At 39.2% G+C, this 18,386-nt stretch overlaps 1 protein-coding gene across 5 annotated transcripts; it reads left to right on the top strand.

Moving 5' to 3' along the window:
- The first annotated feature begins 1,705 nt into the window (after positions 1-1,705).
- Positions 1,706-17,600, top strand: LOC121853401 (striatin-interacting protein 1 homolog). 5 transcript variants are annotated; one of them, XM_042347475.1, is made up of 18 exons: positions 1,741-1,880; positions 2,973-3,098; positions 3,756-3,875; positions 4,262-4,423; positions 5,099-5,220; positions 5,335-5,490; positions 5,802-5,995; positions 6,681-6,826; positions 7,518-7,692; positions 8,126-8,280; positions 8,571-8,687; positions 9,104-9,231; positions 9,990-10,217; positions 10,851-11,163; positions 11,441-11,557; positions 12,124-12,258; positions 13,862-13,912; positions 15,174-17,600. In XM_042347475.1, the coding sequence occupies exons 2-18, from the start codon at positions 3,027-3,029 to the stop codon at positions 15,330-15,332; spliced, it is 2,550 nt and encodes an 849-aa protein (XP_042203409.1). In that variant the 5' UTR covers positions 1,741-1,880; positions 2,973-3,026; the 3' UTR covers positions 15,333-17,600. The 5 variants fall into 5 exon arrangements, with proteins under 5 accessions (XP_042203408.1, XP_042203407.1, XP_042203412.1 ...); XM_042347474.1 differs by lacking the exon at positions 2,973-3,098 and having other exon boundaries at positions 1,706-1,880; positions 7,521-7,692; XM_042347473.1 differs by lacking the exon at positions 2,973-3,098 and having other exon boundaries at positions 1,707-1,880.
- The last annotated feature ends 786 nt before the right edge of the window (positions 17,601-18,386 follow it).

The following is an 18,386-nucleotide window of genomic DNA, read 5'->3' as shown; positions in this document are numbered from 1 at the left end:
CAATCACAAGGAATTCCTTTTCTCAAAGAAGGTTAAATTTGAGATTTTCTTCTGCAATTTTCGTTTCTTTGTTGCTGGAGGCGGCATATTTCAAAAAGTATTAATTGTAGCAATTAATTATAGACACAGTGATAGGCAAAAGCTAAATTTGTAGGTAAACAAAATGCAATGAAAAATTAGCCTAGCCTTGTCTAGCATTGTGCTGGCCCTAGCAGACGAAGCTTGTCAGCAAGCAACTTGACCCTACACACAGCTGTGATGTATGCACAAATCCCCTCGTGTTTGATATAAAAGTGTATATGACCATCGTAATTCCAGTGCAGTTATCAGAAATATCTACGGTAGTGAGCGTAGCCTAATAACTATCAGTAGATAAAAGTAAAAGATGCAGTTTTGAGGTAACAACAGACGAGTTGCGACAACACACGCTCTTTCTTCTACATTGCAACTAAATAATTCATTGTTATATAAACTACCTTGTTCTACATATATTCACGATTAATTTATAATGTTATTATGTATAAAACATATCAATATTTGGGGCTGTGCAAAGAAAACTAGGGAGCACTCAGCGTGGATCAAGCCCGGGATAACGCCAGTGTTTGTAGTGGAGCGGCAGCTGTCAACGTCCACCAGCTCGCGGATAAAACTTCCAGCCGCATAGCCCGAATTTTGAACGTCGTTCAGCTGGCCGCATGTACAAAAATTCCCGGCCACATACGGCCGGGAAAAGGAAGGTTGCAGACTCCTGACAGATGACGTTCAGACTACCCGCGCCTGGCACACTAACACCATCTGTTGATCCCGTAGCCAACTATATGCTATGTGGCTTTCGCGGTTTTCGCCTTGCTCTCCCGTCTTTCTTATTGTAGTCTTTGATACCTATGAAGACAATTTTCATCTAGTCAAGTGAGACCAATTACTGAGGCTTGGGCAGGGCAGAGCGGACAGGTTTAGAGGATAGGTATAGGAGAAAGATTCTCAAGGTTACTTAGGTTGTGGGCCGGGTCCTGGACAACCTTGACCACTGGGGAAAAACACTAAAACCTGACACTAGACGCATGGATCACCCCCCCCCCCCAGCACATACTGTACGTAAAGATACACACACACACACATATGTAAACATTCATTCATACAAATACTGGTTTAGTAGTATTGTAACTTGGTTTAGGATTCACACTGTCATGGAGGAGAGCTCATGTGTACTGCTTATAGTTCATAAAAAAAAAATACTGACGCCATTAGTAACATCAGTCTACTCACTCACACGCCACAAGAGCTAGGCCAAGACTTCTGAAGGAGACGTCGGCGAGGGGCAGTATTAAAAAGGCTTTCTGGTAGTGCAAGAAGATGACGTCCACACCATAACCTTCATCTACAGTTTGTGTCTGAAGGAGGTTTGTGAAGCAAGATTTATAAGACGCATAAGCTAAAAAGTCATCTTCTCGGGTCCCTGTGGTAACCTACCGTCGTAGCTCGCAGGTTAAAGACTTAAAGTATACTGTAGAAGACTGTCTCTGGCAGCTCCTCCACATCCCACCAAGCAAGATATTTTTTTAACTATTAATTCTTCTCACAAAAATCGAAGTGTTTATAACGGTCTTCCTTTCTTTGTGTATGTGTATTCATTTATATGTTTACTAATGTATTTATTTATCTATTAATCTATTTATTGACCTATGTAGAGTACATTAATATGCCATCTATTGGTGATGGTGGGAAGTGAGAGGAATTGTCGTGCCAGTTAGCCATATAGTGAACTAGGCGTCAGTGACAGGTCCGGGTAGCAAGACAACACTATGGAGGATAATGGTGACGGCAAGAGGAGTCTACCCAAGCTGAGAGAGATATTCACCAGGCAGCGACAGGACTCGGATGTGAGTGACGCCATACTCTACCCTCTCGTACCCTAACCTTCCAGGGAAATAAGGGGAGAAAATGGAGATAGAGGTGTTTAAAGGGAGGAGGAGGGAGAGATATTGATTGATGGTGGGCGAGGCTGTTGAATGTTTATTGTTTATGTTGTGGGTGTAAAGTCCAGATTGATTGTGCTTAGTCCTGAATGTTGGTGTTTAGTCTAGAATGTTGGTGTTTAGTCCAGAATGTTTGCGATCTGAGATAAAATGAAACTATCTAACTTAACTGGTAATATTGCAGTAAACAGCAACCACAAAATACCGGAAATTCACTACACTTAATCGATAGAACAATTTTTTCAATGATCATTTTCTTATATTACATTAGGTTAGGTAACACAATTTTTGTATTAGATTTTTTTGGTTGCCGTAATCTGCAATTTTACCACCTAATCTACCAAACTAAACCTGACCTAACCTAGAATACGTTAGTTAGGTTGATTCATTTTATCCCAAATAAATCATATAATGCAGCAATATTCGGGAAATTGTTGGAAGTGTTGCTGTGGGTGAAATCAAATGCCTCAGATGTCAACAAATAAACAGGGGGGAATCATGGGGGGTCTGTCCATTTCGTCACCACTATTTTTAACTCGTTTCGTAACCACTGCTTTACCCCTTTCGTCACCCCGTTCATTCCCCTTATGTACTTGATAATAACTGTTGCTTGGGTTATAAAATAATAAAAAAAACACAAGACAATTTATTAAAAACGAAAATAAGTAATAAAAACATTGTTAATACTCCTGCAATCATCTCACTGCTCGGTGGTTCATGCGCTGGTGCCAAATCACCTTCATTTGTTCTGTATTTTGTTTATGTACCAATGTTGAATCGTTTTCTTTATTGAACAATAATATTCATGTATAGTAATAACACAATAATTCTTCATTTGTTCTGTATTTGGTTTATATACCAATGTTTTAATAATTTTCTTTATTAAATAATTAATATTTATGTACAATAATAACACAATACTTCTCGAGTCGTCTGTATACATGTGTAATTTCTATTCTTGTAAAATAATATCTTACAATTTGTCATTAATACCAGCGACTGTTAGTGGTGACGAAACGGAATTGATATTGGTGAAGAGTTGAGGTATTGATGACGAACCGGTTCGGTGACGATATGGATTGGCGACGAAATGGGTTCTATCCGAATCCTGGTGTTGGAGAGGTTAGAAAGCTTTTGTCTTGTATAGAAAAATAAAATCGTAGTGGATATATTGCTGTGACCAGCTAAGTTTCTGCTAATGCAATTTTACCGTGTGTGTGCTTTGATTGGCTAAGTACTTTCTGTTAGGTAAGGTTAGGTAGGTTTCTTTGGTTAGTTAAGTTAGGTTCTATTTGGTTCTAGTAAATGTCGCCTCTTTTATAATGATAAGTTTCTGTGCATGACAGATATATGGTAAGGTATGTTTATAGTTACACAACGATCGACTCATGGCGAAATAAATGCCAAATGCCGCCAGTCACAGATAATATAATTCTCGAGTTGTTTGCTGGTAATGGACGATTACCCAGTCAGTGCATTCATGGTAAAATAGCGTTAGTAGGAACTTACCGGTCACGGCAAAATATCCACTGCCTAGAAAAATTGGTAAAATTATCATTTTGGACATGCATCTATTTGGAGGTCATTCAAAACACACAAACCATCAGAAAACCATAATTTCAACCTAACCTAACTTTACATAACTTAACCTAAACTTAAAACCTAAAATTTGTTGCATGGCCAAAACGATAATAATACCATATTAAGTACCTAGACACAGTGTAAATGATCCATCAACTTCCTTGCTTTGTGACCATGACCTCACCTGTCTCTCCTCAGGCCAGTATGACGGACTGCCCGGACATAGAGTTCAACTACGATGATGCTGACTTGCCCGAGAATGAGGTAGCAGAACTTTACTCCTATACTGAGGGACCAGAATTCCAGCTTAATCTAAAGGTGAGTCTTACTACCTGGTTATTTTCTGTCACACAAAGAGTTAAAATGTTATTGTTAGTGTCATTGTTTGGTGGTGTTATTAGTGCTACAGGAACTTATAGTAATGAAAAGGATCTTTTTTATATGTTGCATTGAATCTTAAACATGGACAAAAATTAAATAAATCTGATTTAAAAAACAAAAAAATATTAAATAAGATCACCAACCATGATATAAAGCCATTAAAATCATAACTTATTCTACCTGTACTTGGCATAAAGATGTCTTGACAGTTCTGTTATTGTGTGTTTACTTAAGTTATGAGGATACTCTAGACACTCGGTATATTGCAAGAATGGCTATCTAGGGTTTACTGTAACACTATATCATGTGTCTGTGTATTCTAGGCATGGGAGGAAGTGTGTGGAGAGCTCGGTGTCTTGCCGCTGTGGCAGTCGGCCTCAGACGTGAGCCACAGGACTCTCATCATTCGTCTGGCCGACCACCTGGAGCTGTGTAACCGCTCACTACGCATGAGAGCTGCTCGAGCCATCTTGTACATTTCTCAGGTACAGAGTGTGACAATTTGTGTTTGACTGTAGTAGAAAGATGTATGGACACAGTATGCTGTATATAATGTATGTTTATATAGAAATAAGGACAAGAATGTAATGTTTGGCCACATCATTACTGGTGACAAATATAATGAACCAAATAAACCTAACCTAACCTAGTGATTTTTCAGTATTTTTTCAGTAAAGTTGGGTCAGGTAGGTTTAGTTTACTTTGTCTGTCACCATTAGAGGCTTAATCACTGCTGCACTAAGACACTTCATCCTCATAAGATAGGTGTAGGTGTATAATTAAACATTTTTTAACTTTTATTATTCCCGGCATTTCTTGACAATATCCCAACAAGGCTTTAAACCATTTATTCTTCAAATTCATATTGCACTTGTATTGCCATCATGCAGTGTGTTAATTTTAGTGTGATGTTGCTGGAGTGTACTTATACTTTATTGGCTGTCCTTGGTCAAGTTGCCTTACTGTTGTTTACTGCACTTCCACTGTCTCGCCACTCAGGGAACTGTGTATTCCCATGGCCTATTGCACCATATACCTACCTTGTCTATATTCATGTTGAAATGTATAGCTGCATAGTTTATAAACAAGCTTATCCAATTGTAAACATTGTAAGACAACTTAAATGAATAAATATTATTACCTGTATTATTATATTACAGGGATGTTGGGGAGAGGTACAGAGTGACCGTGAACAGACAATGTGGGCACGACGCAACGTCTTCCTCCTGGTCCAGTGTGGTGTGTGGCCGTCCTTCCTCCAGCTCCTGCACCTGGAGATAGAGTGAGATCATTCTTTCTTGGCTGTCGTAAATTAAGTTTCATCATTCCTAACTTAGCTTACTAACACAATAAAATATCATCCTATTTACCTCATTTAGTGAATTGTCTTTTTTAGGAGTACAGGAGGTAATGAAAACCAACGTAAGCTTGCAGTGTCTGCCAGCTTAGCTGACTCTGCAGACCTGCGAGTGATCCTCTCTGTGTTGTATACCATTGTGGAGACACTGAGAGTGCCAAGTGATGATGACACGGAGGCACAAACACAAACAAGGTGAGACACATCAACAATTATCTCTTAGATTTCAAAGTTTTCTCTTGTCTCATTTATCCTTGTATGTCACTGTTTACATACATCTTGAGTGGTGGTGCCCTCAGCTCTTTTGTCAGTTGACCCATTGATAAATAACCACTTTATAACACGTTTTCCCTTTAGTAACCTCGTGACCCAAATGCATCTACAGTACGTACTCTATAATGTATGTACAAGTTTCTACTTAAGAGGTTCAAGGAAATACAGTAACATAACAGGAGTGGTGTGTCCAGTTCAGCAAGCATCACTGAGTCACTTAACCTTCACTACAGGTTATACTTCTGCGAGGAGTTGGGCCAACCCCAGGGAGAGGACGAGGAACTAGTAGCCATGACGCTGCTGGGGATGGTGACGAGGTTCTGCAACTCTTCTGCGCCACACTTCCCCATCAGGAAGGTGTTGCTCTTGTTGTGGAAGGTGTTACTGTCATCACTAGGGGGAACACAACAACTAGCTGTCTTAAAGAGTGAGTTTTTATTGAGAGCAAGTTGATGGGAACACAGTCTTCTTCTAAATGTTGAGATTATTTATTGAAAGTTTGAGTTACAGGGCTTCTGGGTTTAATTTTAGTCCAAGTCAAAGCATCTCTCAAACACTTCAGTTATTTACCAGAGATGTGAGTTGCGGTACCTAAGGGACAGAGTATATTAAGAGTGACACCTTCAAGTAGTTTGGATGAGGGGATTGTTAAGACTTTGTACTGGGGTGAGGTCAAAGGGGTTACTGTATATGGGGTAATGGGAAGGCAATCAACACCCTGGTAGAATACTGTCAGGAGAGGTGGCAGTGGCTGGAGAGTAATAGTATGTTGCTTCCTGGAAGATTTTCTGGATCACTTGAAGATTAACCCCCAGCTTGTTTCACCCAATGAATAAACACCCTAATGCTACCTGGAGTTTAAGTTGGGTCAGTGTGTTCGTAGTTGACAGCACAGGTGACTGATTAGTGACATTTGGGGGACAGCGCAGATTTTACTTTCAGTATTATTGTTTCCTCGTATTCATTTTATCCGAGTCTCTTAGTTTTTTCAGGAAAATGATTTGCCGTATACTGTGTAAGCCCTTGATCCTCAGCCTTCTCAAATCTTCTTTGGATCTTTTACCAAAATATTTATGGAAAGCCTTGGGTAGTGATGAAAGCCTCTTCGTCAGATACATACCGGGATAAGTACGGCCTGCAGCCTTGTGAGGAGGACACACTGACCGTGGCCCGCACCATGAGAGCGTCCTCCCCCCCAGCATCAGCAGCTGACCTAATAGAACAACAAAACAACCAGAAAAGAAGACCATTTAGACGGGTAAGTTGTAGACTCGTGCAGGCCCTTCACCACCTCTGAGCTGCTAGGTTGTAATTTACCGTCTTTGTTCTTGTTATAACTTTCTGTGGTGAGAAGTATAGAAGCAACACAGCCATTCCTCCACACTGACACTACCAGAGGGAGAACTGGACAGTCTGCACTACACTTTGACTAAGGCTTGTGTTACAGAGATGGAGTTTGTGACGTGCAAAGTCTATTTTGTTTGACAGTGTTTTTATCACCAGTCTCCTGTGTTCTGAGGAAACACATCATAAGGAATGCGATACTGTACCGTATAGGGTAAAAGATAAATTATTTTTTTGTTTTCTTATTCCTATACTACTACAGTACTGTCTTAGGTTCACATCATATGATATTTTCAGACTCCCATCAGCTTGACATATATAAGCCATGCCAACATTAATTATCTTTTTCCACTTCTTTTGTGCTTTAGTGTTGAGATGTGGGCTTGTATATGTGAATGTGATTTCTGTTCTTGAGTGGCAAAACATTACAGGTGTACGTACATTATTTGTCAGTGGGTGGAACCAGCAATTTAGTGCACGATTATATGATATGTTGTGAATCCTGATACTGTACTAGTTGGTAATTAATTATTTTTGTTGTTTTGTTTTTATCCTCTTTGCATATGTTGTTATGTCAGTTGGTGAATAAAACTTCCTGTGTTCAGCAGCAAGGTCTGATGAAACAGAGCAGCCTTGATGACAGTGTAGGGGAACTAGACCTAACTGCTGCTGCCGATGATGACGAGCAGCCCACTAATGATATAGATGAACCCCCCGACCTACCTCAACCTCCGTCGCCTCGCCCCGGGACGCCCGTACCCAATAATACAACTAATAAGGGTGAGTCACAAATGATTATCAAGAGTTTATAAGAATTCGCTGAAATAGTAACAGTTCAAATTCACCATCTGTTACACCTTAATTCTCTTTTGTAGTTATGGTAAGTTACTGGGTTGTTTTAGCTCATGTTGTATAGAGTGGAGTAAGGTTGAGAGACAGACTTAAGATTTCAGGTCTGGAGATGAAGTTGTTTAAATAAGGGAAGTCTAAAAGTACAGTGTTGAAATTGGCTGAGGGAGAGACTATACAGGATTTGTAGATCAATGTTAGTCCAGATAATACCTAATGATAATTGTGTGTGTCTTGTTTTGATGGTCCAAACAACTATTAACTGGAGCACCGGTAGTTTGTTTGTCAAGTGGCACAACATATTTATTGTAATTTCTAAAACACCTTCTTCCCCCCTCCTTATATTTGGACTTGTCTCCCGCAGGTCTACCGTGGACTCCAAAAGTTCGACAGAAGGACATAGATTCATTCCTAGATTCAACTCGTATAAAATTTGTGGGATTTCAGCTGCAGGGAGACAGAACATCTCTGGCTGGTCTACCATTACCTATTCATGAAGGTGTCAAGGTTCTCAGTAAAGTAAGTCTTCTGTTTGGTTAGGTAAGAAATGTGTCAGGTCTAAATGGTAAGGCTTAATGTGTGGGTAAGAAATGTGTCGGGTTTGTATGATGAATGAGTTTACAGTATAGGTATGTGCTAACTGTATATGGATGAGGTTCTATACTGCATCTCACAAATCATTCAGTAAATTCAGTATAGGTCATTGTGAATTCAGTAGGGGTTAGTATTAGTGATTTTGCTCATTTTGATTTATTTGTACCATATCAGGAATTTTCTCAAGGCTTCATCATCATCATCATCATCAACAGCATGTGTACGTGTCGCTGTCGGAAATTCAAATCAGACAAGAGGAAGAGATGACGAGGAATCCTTTATCTCACCCCGAGTCAGACATCCCCCAGACACCTTCCGAGATCCTCTACCAGGTAAGGTCTTGGTCTGTTGGTGTCTGTGTCGGATAACTGGACATGTGGCGTTCCTCTCTAGCTTGGGCGGCACCTCCTAGGATCTAGAGGGGTGGATTTACTTGTTATTATATCTCTCAATTTGTTTTATATTCATCTGTGCTTATACAAGTGTTCAAAATACCAGCAGCTTGCAGATGAAATAGATTTGACATAGAGTTTAAAATTATATTCAGAATTATAAATATATTAGTACAGATGTTGGTATGAAGTGTATATACAGTTATGCTCATGTGGGGACAGTCTTTTGATGCTGTTATCTTAGCTGTGTCAGAAATTATAAAGGCTTTGTTTACTGTAGGAGAAAAAACTACTTTACATAGACTGTATACATTTATGAAAAAGAGTGAGTGAGTGAGTTGGTGTTGTTCCCTCAGGCCATGCTGCCAACGCTACCACAGTGTATGATAGCCTTGTTAAAGATCCTCCTGGCAGCAGCCCCCACCTCCAAGGCCAAGACCGACTCCATAAACATTATGGCCGATGTGCTGCCTGAAGAAATGCCGTGAGTACATATCTCCCCGTCCTTTTATTTCTTAGATTTGAACTATTTAGCGATTAATAATAAAACAAGATGGTTTGGCTAAAAACATCAGTCTGGGAAATCAAATGAAATCACTCGTGTTAAGTCAAATCAAATTGAATCGGTCAGTCACAGTAGTTATTCATGTAGCCGTGTTAAGTATCATTGGCTCTCTACCCTTGACATCTTACTTATCCACTCTCCTCTGGTCTTGATCTTCCTCATTTCATCCAACAACCCAGCCTTTGGGCTTTCTTGTGGTCGCTTCCTGCATGTGCAATACTTTCCCTCTGACACCCCATAACAGCTGCGCCTCCTCACTGTATGGCTAATCCAGGACTTTTCTTCCTCTTCATCATCACACTTGGAATGCTCCTTCACTCACCAACTCTCTCCACAACAGATTTATTTATCATCCTGAGTATTGAGGTTGTTTTGATGTATTGTATAGAGAGAATAAGGAAATGAAAAACTATTGACCTGGGGTATGGAGAGACAGGAGAAGTTTGTGTATAGCAAGTTTCTCAAAAGGGGGAAAATATGTTCACGTGCTGAGACGAGGTAATGAGGAGGTTTTGCAAGGCTAAATTAACTCGAAGGTATGAAAATCAAAATGGAATTATGGAGGGAAGAGGAACTAGGGAAGGTGTTTATGGGTTAGGGAATTTTATATGAAAAGTTTTGGAAGGAACAGTATAGTTTTTCCATTGTTTAATACTGTATTTTATCTGACCCCACAGTATGACGGTGGTCCAGAGTATGAAGCTTGGGGTAGACGTGAACCGCCACAAGGAGGTGTTGGTGAAGGCCGTGTCAGCCACGCTTCTGCTGCTCCTCAAACACTTCCGCATCAATCACATATACCAGTTTGAGTTCATGTCCCAACATCTCGTCTTTGCCAACTGCATCCCGCTCATCTTAAAGTTCTTCAATCAAAACATTATGGCTTACGTCCAGGCTAAGAACACGTGAGTTGCCAACATTGTTCTGAAAGGGGGATGATCTAGCAGGGTGGATCTGTTATAACTAAGAATAAATGTACAACAGTGACTGAAGGGAAAGTCTGTATTTACCTTTTGAGTCCGGCCAATAAAAGACTTGAAAGGAGAAAAAACAAACCAGGGAGATTTGTTCCTCTTGCAGTTAATGTTGGGGAATTAGGAAAAATAAACAGGCTGGTAGATTAAATTTGAGACAGAGGAAGAGTTTGTGAAAGGAAACATGTTCGGTGCTCATCAGTTTTGACTGAAATCTCTGCGAAAATTGTCCCAGCAAAGTGGATTATCCCTAACAAATGTTCATTGAGCAACAAAATTGCTGAAATTACTGCCATACTAATTTCAAGCATTGCATCAGCTGTATGGATTGGGTTATAATGATACTGTACACACTGTATAGTTCTATATTATATTAACACATCCATTTTCATATCCTCTTTGTCTCGGCATGAAACAATGAAACGGTGTGATGATAATGACTGTAAAATTTGCAAGCAAAATTATCTTTACTTAATGTTTGTTAATCACCCAAATAAAAGTTGAATCAAACACTTTAATTATTACTTGTGTTGCTTCTTTTCACATTAATTTTCTCTTCCCCAGGATACCTTTGTTAGACTTTCCAGCGTGTGTTATTGGGGACCCTCCAGAGATGACAGCCGAGGCCCTGGAAGCTGGGAGTGGGAGTCCCGCAGGAGGTAACACAAGCCCCGGAGGCAGTGGAGGGAGTCCAAGTGGTGGGTGTGGAGAGGGGGGTGGCGGCTCAAACCATGGGAGTGTTACTTGCTGCTGGAGGAACATGTTCTCCTGTACCAACCTCCTCAGAATCCTCAACAAGCTGTGCAAATGGAAGCACTCCCGGATAATGATGCTCGTTGTCTTCAAATCTGCTCCCATACTGAAGCGCACACTTAAGGTACAGTATGTATATCCTTATCATTTGAGTTTGTTCTCATACTGAAGGACTTACTTGTGAGAGTTTCACTGCTCAAAGAATCAGGCTCTCAGTTATCATTGTATGATATGTTGTGTACAATGTTTGGTGTTGGCCAATGCATATTATCATTTTTGTGGAGATAGAGTGAATTTGACAGCCCTGGTTTAACATTTTTAAAGTACAACGGTAAGAATACATAGGAAATGACATGATGATAGGAGTATTGTAATATACTAACATGTTGGAGAATTTGCAGGTTAAACATGCGATGATGCAGCTGTACGTGCTAAAACTGCTCAAAATGCAGACCAAATATCTGGGACGGCAGTGGCGAAAGACCAACATGAAGACGATGAGCGCCATCTATCAGAAAGTGAGTCGTGGATATGAGGAAGTATGAGTGACATGTTTCAACCCTTTCCTATTGTTCTCTACACATTTCTTGCTTTATTCTCCATTAACATCTCTCCCTGTTCTTGAGGTTTGTTTCTGTTGAGGAGAGAATTCTTGGTGGAGGTATAAATAAATGTTACCTTCATTTGTTGTTGGATTGAAGGTTTAAAAGGACGATGAAAGAGGCAAAGTCTTTTGGGACCAAGAGGAATGAAAAGCATTAAAGAGGAAATAATGGTAACTGAAGGAGGTGAGAGGCTGGTGTGTGAGGCGCTCCGGGCGAGGCTAAGACAAACGACAAAATGTCTTGTGATGTGTTTCTTATGTCATTATAATCTTCAAACATTCCAACTTTGAACAGAATGCCGAGACATATAGTTTGGCTTGTCTGCTTGTAGCCTGGAGGACCTCCTATGTTTTCTGTCAGTTCTGATCACCTTGAAGTACAGTGAGAGGGGTTGTAGAGTGAAAAAAGTAATATAAGTTGGTAATATGTTCAGATTAACATCGCCATGTACTTTAATCGACTCACTTGGAATGTAACAGGTACGTCACAGATTAAATGATGACTGGGCATATGGCAATGACCCCGATGCTCGACCATGGGACTTCCAGGCAGAAGAATGTGCCCTACGAGCGTGCGTTGACAGGTTTAACTCTCGGCGGTACAACACAGCCATTGTAAGTTTGCTTTTCATTTGTTTTTGTTTTACTTAACGAAATTATTTATAGGTCACATTTCTTCTTGACTGGAGCTTTATTATATCTTATGTTACTTCTTAAAGATGAGTCGTGCTGAGGCTCCTTCACACACACACAAAATGTTCCGCTGCTCTGACACATTACTGTACTAAATACTGTACTGGTGTCTCTTAGTGCTCTGACCTTCCCTCATACTATTATCCCTCCTTCACACTCATACAGTCAGTCTCCACTATGTTTTCAGCTCTCACCGGCTGTTTTATTGTATTAATGTGTTTTTTAGTCTCACATTGTCACAAGTTGTACACAATCTCACAAACAGTACACTACACCCTCTGTCTAGGTATCTAGGTGTCTATATAAGTAACTGCCTTCTTAACTGTCTGTGTTTCTACCTGTCTCTCTTTATAAGTAATAGTCTTCTTAACTGTGTAAGTTTGTATGTCTATATAAGTAACTGTCTTTGTGTCTATCTGTCAGTCGATATAAATAACAGTCTTCTTAACTGTCTGTGTGTCTATTTATCTGTCTGTATAAGTACAGTAACAGTCTTCTTTACTGTATGTATCTATCTTATCTGTCTATCATAAGAAACTACACATTATCAACTTATATCCTTGACTTATGCTAATAAAATACTCTAGACTTAGAAAAATAAATGCTGTGTTTGTGGATATGCCCTGATTGGCCATGCATAAATTTATCACAGTGCAATAATCGAGGAAAAACGGATCTGCGAAAACCCACTGCAGCGCAAGAAATGAGATTGGATTGTATTTATAGCATTATACTGTGCGATCCTGGGCAACTTCACTTAATTTCATGTTGTATTGTTAGTGCTGTAACATGATAAGATTTTAAACCAAAATTTCTTCATTCTGTGCTTTAATTTTCTTTATTTACTTTTTGTCAATTATTACTGTACTACAATCATAAGCTTTTTTAGTACATTTTATAAGCTTTATCGATACGGTATATGTTTTAGTTCTTTTTAAATGGTTATTACTGGGTTTCAAGGCGGGATTATCACGTACTGTGTTTGAGTCTGTGTACAGTGACAAACTCAGAGACAGTATATATGATGTAGCTTTTGAAGCACTGAAATGGCCACATATTGCTATACCACACTCTGTCCTTAAGTATTTTTCTGGATTCAAAAAGATCCTTGACCTCGCCATTGACCTCTCCTCAGGTCACCACACAATCTTTCCATTCACTTTATGTAAATAGAATTAGGCAGGTACTGTCTGACTCAAACAAATTGGTTATCTTAATGAGAATTAGATGTAGAATTTGATACAGTTTTCCTTCACTGATATACTGCACTAGCATATGTGATTAAAGCCAGTAAGATTCAGTAGTATAAAGCAAATGAAGATGTAGTTAACCTCAAGATCATTATTGAATATGTTTCCAGTGTTATTTTTAGTCCTTTTGTTGTTGTTGTTGTTGTGTCTGTGATGATTCCAGTTTGATTTTTCGTACAAATATTTTTTTTAAAGTTAACGTCACATCTAGAAATGTTGATTCCATTTTGATTTTTTACTACAAGTATATTTTTAACTTAACTGTTCACTTCTAGGAGCCAACACATTGTGACCATCCAGTATTAGGGGAGAGTCTACCTTCATATGTAACTATCACTGCCTCTCAATTTGTACAGTAGTGCCTAATCTGGCCAAATAAAAAATAATACCTGTGGTTCCAGACCGAGATTCTCAAAGGTTCGCCCAGTAATTTTTTTCCCCCTCCATAACCAGACACTTCAGCTACAACAGTGTTGGCCAAATTGGCGTCAAAAGTCTCACTCGAGTAAGGGCTTTTAGAATCTAGCAATAAGCAGTACTTTTACCAGACTAGACTTGTCACTGGTAGTTGAACTGTGAGATGTTAGTCCCCGGCCGTTTCTTGAGAAGTACGGTACAGTAAACCTCTGATTACTACCAACGACCTCAAGAGATGATAAAAGATTTTGAAAGCCTCAACTGAGTTTGTAAGTTGATGATTAATCTTTATCCCCAGTGACCAGGGGAAATATGACCATTGAGCCTTTGAGAATTTCTAACCTGTTTATAGCTGAATAAAAATTAGGATTGGTTGTTTTTTGTTTTACTAATTTATTTGACACTGGATATTGTTATAGATTTTGTGTTTTGTCCACTTACAGTTGGGTTGTAGATTATTATGTTGAAAATTTCTGATTTTATTGAAAAGACACAAGACTCTTGACCTTTGAAAATTTCCAGGTGAATAAAAACATTAGAGTTGGGGTAAAGTAGTGCAGGTTGGGCTACTGGAACCATGTATATTTTTTTGTTTAGCCTTGTGTACTTATTTAGTTATTTTTATTATTTTTTACACTTGTATTGCAGTTTTCCCTAAGAACTGGCTGCTTGTTTAAGGTTGAATCTAATGTCCATCATATATATTTAATTAAACTTAAGAATTTAGGAGCAAAATACCAGCTTCTACAAACACCAGAATACCATCTTGCATCTAAATACTGTACTCAAAGTTTACCTGGATGCTTGCCCTCGTACTTCACTCTCGGGGCGTGACCGTGGCGGCCTCCCCACTCTCATCTCTGGCCACTTAAAGTACACTTGTGGAAAACCCACTTTATTAGTCCCTGTTTTAGTCATTCATCCCATGCATAGACAATCTTGCCATAACTTCAAAAAATCCATCTCATTGTTTCCAGAAGAATGTGCCCTGCGAGCATGTGCTGATAGGTTTAATGCTCGACGATACAACATGACCACACATCAGTTCCTCTCTTGCATGTGTCTTTCTCTTGGAGCATAAATAATCATCCTGATGACCTCATCCTAAATTAGATGGATAAACTATATGTGAAGTTGTCTACATCAACCTTCAGTTGTGTATCATTCCAGGATCCCGACTTTGAGCCTCTGGACAACTGTGTGACCAGCGTGTTGGGCCGGCCGGTCGAACTGACAGAGGAGTTCAAGAAGCACTATGAAGTGTGGCTGCAGCAGGAAGTATTCTCAGCAGCCATAGACTGGGACCAGTTATTAGCTCCTAATCTATGAACCAGTGAATTAATTCAACCATAGGCTGGGATCAGCTGTTCATTCCCAATCTATGAATCAGAGTCTCGGCTCCTTGTGGGCGAGAGACTAAGTTCCACTCACCTCATGACACACATCACTCAACGTATTTTCACCTGCCTTACCAGACTGAGTTCTGGAGATGTAATCATCATACAAGAATGGTTTTTCTGTGATGGTTTGTGTGAGTTGAGTGAGGTGTTGCAGAAGTATTAAGTGAAGAAAAGGTGCTTTCACAGAGGACAATAAAACATGATTGGAGAGCTTAAGACATCATGATAAGGTATCACCATCGAGGGGGGAATATATGTTGGTCACTTTAATCAAGATGAGGGCAAGTCAAGAGTAAGCAAATTTAATTTATTAAGTTACTTGCACTGTTTGGTGACCATAATGGAAAGGATGAGTTAGACTGCTACGCTACAGTACAGTATCTATAGAACTTTGTGTGGGGGAAACTGTATTTGCCATTGATGAAAACTTATAATGACAACACTTGTGACTGGTCCAATTTTTTCTTCTTTATTATCTTTGTTCATCCTCTTTTTTTCCTCTACTGTTTCATTCTCCATTTCCTTTCTCTTGTTCCTTTTACTACTACTCCTTTTGTGCCAGTTATCATACTTTATCTAGTCGGGGATTTGGTTAAAAAATTTGCAGTTCATGGTGACTACACAATCTTTTATTTATGTGAAGCAAATAGTTACTCACTGTAGAGTTTCTTTTAGTCAGCTTTAACTCAAGTCTGACAGTCAAACATAAAAAACATATGAATTACCATTGATTAGAGTTTCAACCTTGTTTTGGAAATTGGTAAAGTTAGATTGGATTTAGATGTGGTTCTTAACCTAACCCAAACTTGACCAAACTGAACTAGGTTTCTAAGTGAGGTTAAAATTGTGATTGGTGGACGTCAGTATGTGTCACATGTGAGGTTGTCCGGTGAGCCAAGCATAAAGATACATTATATTTTCTGTCAGTTAAAGGATAGACCAATTTAGTTGCTCCTCTGTTCTTGGCTCATGTTGGGAATTCCTTGATCTTCCCATAGTAAAGACAATGACTCTGTGTTTAGCTGTATACAAAGGTAATGATTGTGTGTGTGTATGACAGGTAAATGGAAGTGATCAGGTATGCGTGAAGGTGACTGAGAATTGGTCATCATCCCCATTGAACAGTTCTCTAGTGAAAAAGTTACTATTTCAGTGTTTGTCTTCATAGAGCTGACTGACTGTGGCAGATGAATAGAAGGTTGAAGGACAGTGAGTGTGTACATGATCAAGGCATCCCATTGAAAGAGTGTGTGTCTCAGAGACTCATGCATAGGATGCACTTTGACCATTTTCACAAGTCTGGCGATCTTAATACACTGTATAGTCATTATTTATCTTTAGTAAAGTTGGTGTGCCCGGTCACACATACTAACCAGCCTCAGCAATGCTCAATTTATCCTCAGTAGAACAAAATGTGATGCTTATAGTCTGGGTGATGGCATCAATGTTTCTGTTTTAAGCGGGTTTTAATTGAGGCCTTTGACAACATGTTCCTTTTCAACAAACAGGTGACATTGTGGCTATAGCATCGATATATCATGTCAACAAGCAGATTATAGTGTGCTTTTGACATCAGTGTCTTGTGTATACTGTAGAGAGCAATGTTAGCATTGTCGACCACTCCATGTGTGAGTGGCCCTGCGAGGGTGTGTTGGGAGCAGTGTAAGCAGGGCAGGGTAAGCATGTGATTGCAAGACTTTGCTGTGATGGCTGCCCTCTTAAGAATCTTTTAATATATATACCTGTATATATTTTTTGTTTTTTAATTGTTTTCAAAGTTAATTTGAAGGGGTGCCGTAACACTTTTAAATGAAGACAGTTGATGTTTCCTTCACTCACAATAAGTTGACCCATCCAGAATCATAATAAGTCTTTAAGAATCTCTGAATACTCATGCTTAGCGTGGATTTGTCATCTTGAGAAAGATGCTTCATGATTTAGCTGCGGCTGTTATTGTACTCTTACACTGCAGGAGAATTGATCCTCATGCATCTGTGTACGAGTGTGTGGCTTTTGTCAAGGTACTTGGTCATGTTTGTGTTTTTTGTCACTAATTTATGTCCGCTGTTCCTTCAATTTTATTTTTATTTGTTCGCTGTGACTTACGACAATGTTTATTATGTGTCAACTATGTTGCCATTAAATTATTTCCTTGTAAATATTGTAATTAATAAAACTATGGACATATTACAAAATGCTTAATGTGTTTTTATTTTCATAGTGAGGCATTTTATTGTACAAACTGTAGGTTTGGGGGAAGCATAAGTTATACAATATTCTTTATTTTTTTGTGACATTACATCTGTACCTTCCGTCTCCTACATTCATGGAATACAGGAATTTACACATAAGAATTTATTTACTATGCTACGAGGTTGGCTGAGTATGAGACGACATAACAAAGACTAACAACCTTACAATGAGGTCAGGTAAGTGAGGTACCTAGACACACGAGGAACTACAAGAAGCCACAGTTTACAGTTGATTCAGCATAATTTAGACAATGCAGGTATATAGTTAAGCATGTACTATACTGTATAGGCAATGCAGGTATATACAGTAGTTCAGCATGTATAAAGACAATGCAGGTAAAAAAATGTTTCTTTATATCACTAGCGTTATTCTTTCTCTTACCAGGGCGAGCGACAGCCAAGGATAGACTATACTGTGCTGGAACATAGGACATCTTGACATACCCAGTGTTTGTCCAGTCATGTGGCGTGGTGAGGTATTTAACTCAGGTAGACACAGCTGCTTCAGTCACTCATACTACCAAAACAAACGAGTAACAAGGAATAAATTCACCCTAAGCTACAATCGCCACCAGCAGAGTAAACCCCGACTTTCTGGTCAGTCATGTCGCCTCGGGCTGTCGTAAAGTCAGTATTTTAATAGTCTTATTATATGGTAAAGTTCTTTCCTTTCACTGAAGCGGCCACTAACACTCCACCACCTGAGGAAATGTCAACGGGTTATGGTATAT

Source organism: Homarus americanus, unplaced genomic scaffold (genome assembly GCF_018991925.1).
Source record: "Homarus americanus isolate GMGI-L3 unplaced genomic scaffold, GMGI_Hamer_2.0 scaffold4896, whole genome shotgun sequence".
NCBI classification, from domain to species: Eukaryota; Metazoa; Arthropoda; class Malacostraca; order Decapoda; family Nephropidae; genus Homarus; species Homarus americanus.
This window is presented reverse-complemented; position numbering and strand designations above follow the sequence as displayed.